The sequence below is a fragment of the Hyaloscypha bicolor genome, assembly GCF_002865645.1.
Source record: "Hyaloscypha bicolor E unplaced genomic scaffold K444scaffold_141, whole genome shotgun sequence".
Taxonomy (NCBI): Eukaryota; Fungi; Ascomycota; class Leotiomycetes; order Helotiales; family Hyaloscyphaceae; genus Hyaloscypha; species Hyaloscypha bicolor.
In genome coordinates, this window is record NW_020194643.1 from 663,734 (window position 1) to 674,469 (window position 10,736).

The 10,736-nt window shown below is 47.5% G+C and overlaps 4 protein-coding genes across 4 annotated transcripts; 2 read left to right on the top strand and 2 right to left on the bottom strand.

The window, feature by feature from the left end:
* The first annotated feature begins 526 nt into the window (after positions 1–526).
* On the top strand, positions 527–2,791 carry K444DRAFT_146946 (uncharacterized protein). Its single transcript, XM_024870569.1, has 5 exons — positions 527–890; positions 1,165–1,436; positions 1,496–1,644; positions 1,693–1,936; positions 2,025–2,791. The coding sequence occupies exons 1-5, from the start codon at positions 617–619 to the stop codon at positions 2,556–2,558; spliced, it is 1,473 nt and encodes a 490-aa protein (XP_024730680.1). The 5' UTR covers positions 527–616; the 3' UTR covers positions 2,559–2,791.
* Positions 2,792–3,488: 697 nt separating this feature from the next.
* Positions 3,489–4,894, top strand: K444DRAFT_571372 (uncharacterized protein; the record flags this gene model as incomplete). Its single annotated transcript, XM_024877312.1, has 1 exon — positions 3,489–4,894. The coding sequence occupies one exon, from the start codon at positions 3,489–3,491 to the stop codon at positions 4,848–4,850; it is 1,362 nt and encodes a 453-aa protein (XP_024730681.1). The 3' UTR covers positions 4,851–4,894.
* Positions 4,895–4,984: 90 nt separating this feature from the next.
* Positions 4,985–6,344, bottom strand: K444DRAFT_618972 (2-nitropropane dioxygenase). The gene has a single exon (XM_024881428.1). It carries the CDS (start codon positions 6,127–6,129, stop codon positions 5,074–5,076), a length of 1,056 nt encoding a protein of 351 aa, XP_024730682.1. The 5' UTR covers positions 6,130–6,344; the 3' UTR covers positions 4,985–5,073.
* A 203-nt stretch (positions 6,345–6,547) lies between these two features.
* On the bottom strand, positions 6,548–9,655 carry K444DRAFT_540884 (uncharacterized protein; the record flags this gene model as incomplete). Its single annotated transcript, XM_024875750.1, has 3 exons — positions 6,548–8,971; positions 9,037–9,113; positions 9,163–9,655. Coding segments are annotated over 3 exons (2,994 nt in total), but the record flags the coding sequence as incomplete, so codon positions are not given.
* Positions 9,656–10,736: the final 1,081 nt, after the last annotated feature.

Consider the following 10,736-nt stretch of genomic DNA (forward strand, 5'->3'; position numbering starts at 1 on the left):
AACCTTATAAAATATATATATATATATATTTAGACTCCCTAAAGTAATGCGAATCTTTCTACGTACTTTTTATTAATAGAAATCTTAAAATAGTAAAAATTTATTAGTTAGGAAAAACGCTCGCGAGAAAACGTATGGTTTAGGTGAAATTGCCCGAAAACAGGGAGTTTTTGCATATGGCTTGAAAATTGCTGCTTTTATCGGCCTGCATAAATCATTGAACGTTTGGCACACCAATAATGAGCCAGCATGGATCTGGAGTGATGGCCTTGACCTTACCTGTGGTATATCGAAGGAAACGCAAAGTATAGTCAGCAAATCTTGTCTTTATATTTCTTTTTGAGTGAGTTTTTGCTGCGCTGTTCCCTGCCACAATTTGGGACCAAGCTGAGGCCACGGAAACTGCGATTTGCCGCTAACGCAATCCAAATTAAGCTGTTCTGCACAACTCTCCTCACGACACCAGACGTCCGATAGGAGAACGAGTCGATGGGAACACAAAGCTGCCAGAACACAAGTCCACCTCTGCCTCGAACCCGAACCTGCACATCGTGGAATAGGAGCTTCGCTCGTGCTCGTAGCTAGCTCTTTACCCCCAAAATCATCCGGGACCACCATGTCGACCGCCGTGAATTCCACTCATACATCTGTGCCTGCGAGTTCGAGGACGCTCTCATCTTCTGCGAACCATTCTCACACCGACTCTGGCTATACAAATGGACACCATCACCACCATCACGATGTTGGTGCGGCGTCGGGATCGAATGTTGCGAAGAAGGGGAAGGGGAAGAAAACCACGGACCCGAATGAAGCCTCGAACTTGATCGCTGCGAAGATTTCGCAGTTGGAGCTGGATGCGGCTGGGGAACAGGAGCAAGAGGCTGAAATTGGTTGGTTAAACCCGTTTTGATCCCCTCCATATGCGCCATTGTTGAGAGCGGTTGCCACACCGGAGGCAAGGATATACTTCGCAAAGTTGTGATTCATGAACTACGCTGTTGTGTGGTACACCAGAGCTACAGTACCGATACTCGTTATCAACAGTATTGCTCCGGTGTTATTGTGCTAGCTCCAACTCTCTCCCCATCAACGATCACGGATGGAGAGCTTGTTGGATTGCTTTGCGATCTGGATGGACCTTTACTAATAGTCGATCATATAAAGAACGCGAAGTCAGGAAAGCCAACCGCGAACTAAACAATTCTATATCGAATCTGGACGATAGGCAAAAGATTGAAGTGCTCCAAAGACGAGCCACAGAGCACCTGGCGAATATGAAGCGTTTGGAACGAGAGAACCAGAAGCACAAGAAACGGGGCGATCTGTTGCAAAAGGAAAAGGACCATGCCAGGACAGATTTGAGCAAGACGACTACCTTGAAGGAGAAGCTGGAGAAGCTCTGCCGAGAGCTTCAACGGGAGAACAATAGGTTAAAGGTTTGAGGCTTTTGTCCGGAAAAGGTGCTGTGGTTCTGGAAGTTCTGACTCTGGAATAGGCTGAGAATAAGACATTGGGAGATGCGGAGAAAGACAACCATGCAGCATGGGACGAAAAATTCAAGCAAGTTTTATGGCAGTTACAAGACTACCAGGAAGCCAAGGACCATCCTCAAGCGCAAGTTGTCAATATCGAAGTCGACGATCTGTTAGCCACCTCTTCTCGGTACAACCCTTGGTGCTAATTTCCTCCCAGATTCAAACAACGGTTCAAATCCCTGATTGATCAATACGAACTGCGCGAGCTGCATTTTCACTCCCTTCTACGGTCGAAAGAGCTGGAAGTACAGTATAATATGGCAAGGTTTGACCGAGAGAAGAAAACAGCTGAGGCAGAGGTTACACGATCCCGAGCTTTGAATGCGCAGGTTCTAACGTTTTCAAAGACGGAAACAGAACTGCGCAATCAGCTCAACATTTACGTTGAAAAGTTCAAGCAGGTATGTATCAAGTTTCTATTCTGTACAGGGGCATCAATACTCTACTATTCCCTTATGGATAATATATTGTCGAGCTAACACGCCCCAGGTGGAGGACACGCTCAATAACAGTAATGACTTATTCTTAACCTTCCGGAAAGAAATGGAAGAGATGTCCAAGAAGACGAAGCGACTTGAGAAGGAGAATATGAGCCTGACTAGGAAACATGATTTGACGAATCAAAACATCTTGAAGATGGCCGAGGAAAGGACGAAGACCAATCTAGAAATGGATTCGTTGAGGAAGAAGAACGAAAAGCTGACTAGTATCATCAACCAGATGCAGAAGCAAGGGAGAGGAGTCGCTGGTGGCATGGCTACTATGGCCGAAGGCAGTACAGAGGGAGAATACGTCGAGGGCGATATGGATGGTACGGAAAGCGATTACGAATATGAAGACGAGGAAGGAGAGGACGGTGATGGAGAGCAGGAAGAAGGCGATGAGGTTAGTGAGGGGGATTACAACGAAGATACGGAGGAGGAGTTGCATCCCGAAGGCCCAAAGCCATTTGGACCGGTGCCTCCGCCGACGCTTGCGGTTGCGAATGGGGTGACGACTCCAGCAAATGGGGTCAAGCATTGATTGATTGATCGAGCAATGAAATGAGCATTCACATTGGCTTGTATTGCATATGCGTCTGCTATTGGGGCTATATTTTGGCTCCTGGTATGTAGTATTTGCTCGGCAACGTCAATACCACCCTCTCACAACCTACAATATCAGCAATCCCAAATGAGCTTCTCGCATATTACGGAGAATCCGAGCGTGGATGCTAGCTTTCGAATGTACCACAAGTCGCGGCACAATGCATACAAGCACACGAATTGGCTCTGGATTAATTCACTCTTCACAGAGAAGTTTGGTCTGATCATTCTTGGGCTTTTTACATTCACGTACGTCTCTCAAAGGAAGGCCCTGGTGTGGAGTACCTCAAGCAGCCTTAAAGAGGCCTGCTGAACTAGGTGGACACTTTCCCTCGTTTAACGTCCCACCACGTTATGGACAAACTCACACGTCGCTAGATAACAGAATCAATCTACTAATTCTGATGAAATTACTGGTCTATCCGCTGTCAATGAAAGCAGTGCTTCTTAGGAAGCTCTTCGCCCAATCGACGGCGTCCTTACAACATGGAGCCTCCAAGCTTACACAACAACTCAATTTCCGCCAATACTTTACGAACGATGTTTCAGGTATTGTGAACTCGGTATATTGCAGGTTCAAATAGTCAAAGATAGTTCAGCCGTGCCATAAGACTGAGAATAATGGATCGTGGTTCTCATCACGTGCAGATAATCAAGCTCTCGCCGCAAGCGTCGGAGACGATGCTCGGAGACAATGCTCAAAACTTTACCTTCAGCCACACCATCATGTCTAATTGCCCGCACAATGCTCTGTTCCTAACACATCGCCGAGCAACTTGATGCAGTAAAACATATTGCGTGAGGCGCATGCATCACCTCACCGGCTGAAGGCTGTCAATGACCTCGACCCAACCCAACAACCCTCACCATGGCGCCCCTCCTCGAAGACCCTCGAATCCGGCAGACCTGGAATCAGATTTCGCAGAATGCTGAGCAAGCGACTGAGACCGCTGCTGCCGGTATCTGGACCTTCCAGCACAATTACATCAACCCTTGCTTTGCGTCAATCGCGTCCGGCTTCGAGCAATGCGCCGGACAGTGCTTCCCTGACCGCGACGATCGAGCGAGGCGATTGAGGGAAAGAGGGCGGACTAGAGGACGAGCGGAGCTAAGCTTCGATTTCTATGATGATTGGGATGAGGATGATTCTGCGGCGAGTCGAGGCTTGTTGGGAGGCTGGGGAAACGACGAACTGGACAGGTTGCTAGCAGGCAGCGGATCACATAGTGGTGGGAGTGAAGGAATTGATCAGCAGCCGAGGAGGAAGAGAAAGATGAGTTATGGCACTAATAGGGCAAGGCGGAAGAGTCTGGAGCCCGATCCGACTGTCATACCTAGTACAAGCGCTTTGGGATTCTTGGGACGGCTGCCGTTCAAGCTGGGAGGGACATTGAGATATAAACCAAGTGCTGCAGATCTGCAGGAGCATCCTGGAGCGTCGCGTGCGGAAATTAGAGAAGAAGAGGAAGGGGAGCCGCTCATTTCCGATGAGCACAGTGAGGATGAGAGATACAACCAAAAAGGACATAAGAGAAACCGAAGTTCGACTACCAGCTCTGGCGAAACATCAGACTCTTTCAGATCGAGAGGAGACCTCTTTCCAAGCGATGGAGAAGATGATGCAGTTCCATTGAGTGATGAATTCGCCATGGTCCTGGAGAGGAGGATGACCGTAAATACCGACGATAGAAGCAGTGGGAAGACGAGGAGTAGCAAAGGCAAGAGACCTGCTGTATCCAGGAACATTTCGAGGAATCTATCGAGGACCACCCAATCATCGAACTCGAGACCTTCTCTATCTGGTCGTCGTGTCAGTTCGGGAGCATCGATAGCTCAAACTCCGGATATACTCAGCCCGCATATGGCAGAGACACCATCCTTAACAGACTTGCAACAGGAGGAGGAGAGAGTTAGGCATGAAGAGGAACTCGAAGTGGAAAGAAAGAGGCTGGCAGCTGTCAAATTGGCAGTTGAAAGAGGACTTCATGCTGGAGATTCGGCTGAGGTGCCTGTTTCAGAGACAAAGCAAGAATCACTTGTCGTTGATGACATACCTCCTCTGCCACAATCAGAAGAAGAAACCGGTGAAGCGAACGCTGCAGCTGCTGAGGCCGCAGATCCCACTGTTGGCTCTTCTGCTCCAACAAGCTCTCGATCAATGGAGACCACCAAATCGCTGGAGCCTTCGAAGCATACCTTCGTACCAGCAAGGTTACCATTTTTCAGTTGAGGTTAGCCCTCAACACATTTCTTTAGCTATTATTGCCCCCTTCTTGTATAGACTTAGGGTTGAGCAGATGGTTGGCGTCATAGAAGCATGCGAAGCGCTCGCTGCTGGTGTTTTTTGGGGTGTTTGGCAGGTAGCATTTGCTAGAATTGAGCATTTCAACCCGTTTTAATTCTTGTTGATCTATGATTTGAATATCTGGAAATGTTGTTACAAACGTCAAAGCTTATAGCTTACTTTTCCTTCCTGTTAAGAAAGTCTGCCCCTGCTCCAGCATCTCAACAGCTTCCGAAACTATATCATCAACAATCGCCTTCGCTGGCTTGACGTCCTTGATAACGCCAGCTACAACACCCATTAAATGAGGAATATCCACATCATTGCCAGCTTCCAAATCAAATTCAATAGGAACCACTCCCTTCTCAGTCAACTCCTTGATCTTTTCGGGCTGCGCCTCCCACTTATCAACCCACTCGTTCCTCCTAACCCTCAATGGCCTTCCGCTAACAACCAGAGTCCTCAAGGTATCCTCAAAAGCAGCACTCACTACACTCTCCTTGTGCTGCTGACTGCACCCCGCCTCCGTGGACGCAACAAACCTCGTTCCAACCCAAACTCCACAAGCACCCTGCATCAGACTGCTTGCCAAGCTTCTACCATTATAAATCCCTCCAGCAGCAACAACCAATGCCGTCTGACCCCCAAGCAATTTCGGGCGATACTGCCGTGCAACATCAACCACGCTTGGAATCAATATCGAATTCGGAATATCGCCCGTATGCCCACCACCCTCTCCACCCTGAGCACAAACGATATCAACCCCAGCATCAAGCGCCTTCTTCGCATGTTTCGGCGCCCCAACCATATTCATAATCAAAATCCCCGCATCATGTAACCGCTTAATCACATGCGGAGGAGAGATTCCCACCGCACTGATAAACAGTTTGGCTCCCTCTTCAATCGTAACCGCGATCAAATCATCAAGCTGGCCGTGCGTATAATCGTGGTTTGTTTTCCGTGCACCTTCTCCTACTTTCGGTAGTGCCAAATCGACGCCGAAGGATAGAGAGGGCGAAGAGAGATTGGCTTTCAGCTCGTGGATAATTTCACGGAGCTGGGTTGGCGTGTAGCCCAGTCCTCCGATGCAACCTAGCCCGCCGGCGTTCGACACTGCGGCTGCAAGGGGGCCTCCTGAGGTTCGGGCCATGCCGGCAAGGAGGATGGGGTGTTGGATGTTGAGGAGGGTGGTGAGCGGGGTTGTTATGGGGCCTGAGGGAGCCATTGTTGCGATTGTTCAGAAGCTATATTGAGACTCAAGGCGGTTTGAGGATGAAGAGGTGAAGAGAAGGAGTGTACAAGAAAGCGTAAGGCAGATACATGTCAGGCAAAGTAGTTATGGGGTACATGACGGTGAAGCTTGTGTTGCTTCGCTTGCGGGGAAGAACCTGCCTCGGCTCCTGTTTGTGGCGTTTTCTGGGGTCTTTTCTCGCCTGCCAACCTCACTTGAGCATGTGCACGATTCTCATGCATGCGAGAATGCGAAGCCTCTTTTGATATGGCTACCGATGGCTCGCAAGTATATACTTATCACAAGCTTTTGCAGATACAGAGGAAGAAATTGTTTATAATGCCAAGGCCAAGAACCTTCTTACGAATCACCGAATGCCCAGCAACTGAGCCCGATGGCAAAGCAACCCTTCCTAAAAGGTCTCCTCCAAAATCCTCTCTTGGACTCTTGTCCATATCTCCGGTCCCAAAACACCCTTCAATCTGTCCTTCACCACTCCTACAACCACCGCATTGCCACAAACGTAGAAGTATCCTGCTTCCTCCCCCAATTTTCTCCTCAAAGCTTCCTTGCAGTCTCCAAAATGGTCCTGAACTCTCACCTTCTCTTTGTTACTCGGAACAACGTCCAAGATATCCAAAATTCCTTTCTCCAATGCTTGCTCAACGATCTCGATGAACAGCTCAGTGCTGCTGTCATCAGGTCTGAAGCCTATGAAAACGCTGATCTTCGACTCCGTAATATTAGCGTGGATGAGATGTTGAAGCAGAGAGCGGACAGGCGCAATTCCCGTTCCGCAAGCAACTGCCACTAAAGGTTTACCATTCAATTTCAGGAGAGGAGGGCAGATGTTGTTTGGGGTCAATTTATAGAGGATTTTACCTCCGTTCCCCACCTCAGATAAACAGTGGTGGCTGAATCGTCCGTTAGGGATGATACGGACGAAGACGTCAAGCGTAGTCACTACGGCGCTCGTATCGGAATCAACGGTATATTCAGAAGATGAGGCGATGGAATAGCTTCGTGGACGGAGCGGGGTCAACGAGAGCAGGAGTTCCATTGGTGAGATCGATGGCGATAGGTGCTGAAGTGACCGAGATAAGTGTTCGAGAACTTGAAGAGCGGGCCCATTTTTGACGTTCGACAGATTTTGTGCCCAATCCATAGAGAGAAATGGGCTGTGTAGGTCAACGAAGTCCTTCAAGAACTGACGGATCGGAACTGCAAGTAACTGCACTTGTCTCTGATCCTGAATTTGGCTCGGATACGCCGGATTCTCCTTGGCAACCGTGCCGATAGTTTGGTTGTCGTCGATTTCGAGCAATTTCATTGCTCTTTGAGCTGCCACTTCAGAATTTCGAGGGAGAAGACGGATGTGACCCATCGGTTCATAATCGGACTCTGGGATCTCCAACGACAACTTCAAAATCTCACCTGGCCTGTGGATGAAAGGATCGAATCGCATGGTAGCCTCTTTGTATGCCTTCAGAATGCTGTATTGTTTCTCATATAAATTGTCGATGTGGTCCGGCTTGCCGGGCTCGAGGCTTCCTTCTTCAGTCTCACCGTCCAGCGCCCGCTCAATACGACTGCACCACACTCGGAAGTCGGTCCAGGGAGGGTTCTCCACAGAAACATCGCTTTCTGTTACGCAATCCAACATCAGCGGCTTGAGTTGTTTCTCTTTGAGTATTCGTTGAACAGATTTGCATGCCCAGTTGAAGGTTCCATGGTAGCCACTATCACCGATTCCAAGTATGGAGAACTTCAACAAGGGGAAAGCCAGTTCGACATTCATCTTCTTGACGAATTGTTGGCCGTTGGAAGGGATCTCGCCCGTTCCAGTCGTCGAAACAATGAACAGGGCTGTGTCACCTGGGTATATTTTGCAGGGATCGAAGGAATTCAAGGTTCCAAATTCACCGACTATCCTCGACGACTTCTTTGCCATGAATATTCGCAAGCTCTCTGCCAACTTTGCAGCCGTACCGTTTGTTCCACAATAGAAGATGTGTACCTCCGATTGAGGACCTGCAGGTCTATCTTCGTCATAGTCTGCATTGTCGAGTTGTCCTTCTACTCGTGTAAGTGCGTTATATCGTCTCTTCCAGACTCGGACCGGATCGCACCTATGCCTCGCAATCAACGGTTTTGGTTGGTAATTCGGTGCGCCACCTCGGTGCCATAGGGGCACCACACTGCCTTGTGGCGGAGAGATCCAATAAGGATCCGCGTTGAGTCTGTATCCTTTCTCCCTCAAATGTTGATCGTCGAACGTGGTCCAGGAATGCGAAGCCGTGAGACTACTTGTGCAAGTTACACCAGCTTTCTGGAATGAGCAATACACTGCATAGTTCAACTCTGCTTGAGCCCTTGACAACCACAGAAGCCGCTCGTGGTCTGGCAGCTCGCCAAATGTGTGGCTGGGACTGCTCCAACCTATGGCTTTCGCAACTTCTGGCAGGACATTGTACCTGAATGTATCGGCCAAATTTCTGACTCCTATTTCTGCATCCATAAACCATCCGATGAAGGGAGAAGCAGTGTACTGAACTCCTCCGATATCAAAACCGAGTCGACTTAAGGCCGGAAATTTTCCCCACCTCAGATCTAAATCTGCGACCTTGGGGTACTGTGGGTGGGTAATCGAGACCGGTCGTGTGAGTTCAGGCGGCAGTGTTGCGAACTCAGGCTCGTCGCCCTCGGCCATGGCAACGAGAGGGAGAATGTCCCATCTTGTCTTGGGAGTTGGTGGTTGCCAACCCAACGCGATGATGTCTTTCGTCAGCTGTACTTGAGCTGGATCGCCTAGTACTTCGCCAGGTGAAAGCTCATACTGTGCAAAGACAAGTGTCAGTACCAATACCTCAAAACCGAAGATGTAGGGTAATCAGTACTTACTCCTGCGAAATTCAAAAACTGCTGTGACCAGAACATGGGTCCACTGCAGTCAACACGACGTCCAGGGAAGATGAAGACTATCGCATGTTAAGTGTTTATTGTGCAATATATTCGGGGGCAACAAACCAGTGGGTACAATCCTGCCGCGATTGTATGTAGTGGGACAATGCTTAATGATCGCGTCCAGCATTCCCTTGCTTGTCTTGATGTCTCTCAAGTCGAGACATTTCAAGTCCCAGCAGTGAGCTCGCATAATGCATTTCCTCGAATTCCTCCACGCAATTCTGACTCCCCACTCCATCTCTTCTTTCGTTTGAACATATCCGTTGCTGCTCACTCCTTGTACTTTTCTTCTCTGTACTCCATCATCTCCGGCACTATCTCCCCACACCATACATTTAACGCTGTTTCCCTCAATCTGTTTGATGACCTCCTTGAGTCTCTGTTCGAAAACTTCGGAGGAATCGAAGAGGCCTTCAGAAAGCATTTCTTTAAGAAAAGCTTCTGCTTCTTGTTTTATGACTTCAATTGAACGGTTCTCACCTACTCGTGGGTCGAGAGGGCGGATCATACGACCTGCAACGCAGAATTGGGGGGTGCAGCCAGTGGGGGCAAGAATTGGACATGCTGAGTGGATGAGGGATTCTTGGTTTCTCTATTTAGAAGTGAAGTTAGTTCGAGACCGTCTGGCGCTGGAGAAGTTTTTCGATGATGAAGACTTGCCTGCGGAGAAGTGGACTTGCTACTCTGCTTTTGGTTTGCATGTGCTAGGCATTGTTTTGGTAGCGCAGGAGAGAGCTCGACTCGGTTGATCAGCAATTGTGATTGATGAAACTGTTTCCGTGGTTTGGTCTGCTCCAACTGGCTTGGAGCACTTAGCCACTGTAGCGGGTGGTGAAGGCTTCCCATGATGAGGCAAGAATTTCTTGCTGTGCAAGTAAAGGAAGTGCACTTTGAATTTTTGTTGTTTTATATTCTTTAAATATGCAATAAGTTCTATAGTCGGTCCGACCCAAGAATAACCAAAAAAAAATAAAAAATTTGTAATACCAATTAATTACTTATTCTCAAATTATTATATTTAAAAAGAATTAAATTAAAAAAAGAATAAAAGCTTTTAGTGAGGTATTTATTAGTAAATAATAAAGCAATAGAATTAATTAGTAAAGTATAAAAATTACTAGTATTAATCTAGTATAAAACTAATTTCTATTACTCTTATAAGGTTTAGGGAAGCTTTCTCTAAATAAGGGGGCTAATAATATATATAATTAGAGTATTATAAACCTATAGCCTATAATAGTAAAATAATAACATATAAGAGTTACCGATCTCCTTAATAACCGAGGCTCGCTATTATCCCTTTGTTTGCTGAGATATGTCTAGTACTAGCAAGGAACCTTACTCAGATTATACTAGTATACCTTTAGTTATAAATTTGTTAGTTATCTATTACCTTTTTACCCCGAGCGTGGCTCCCTTACTAGCGCTAGACATGTCTTAGCGGATAAAGAAATAATTGCAGGCTCTATAGTTATTACGTATTAAGTATACGTAATGTACTAGGCTATATCATACTAGGCTGTTTTGCTGCTTACTTGCCGTACATACACTTATACTATGACAGCGCTGGCTAGGGTTATATAGGGGTAGCTGTCACATGACTGGTTTCACCTAGCTAGCCGGCATTTCAGTGGTTT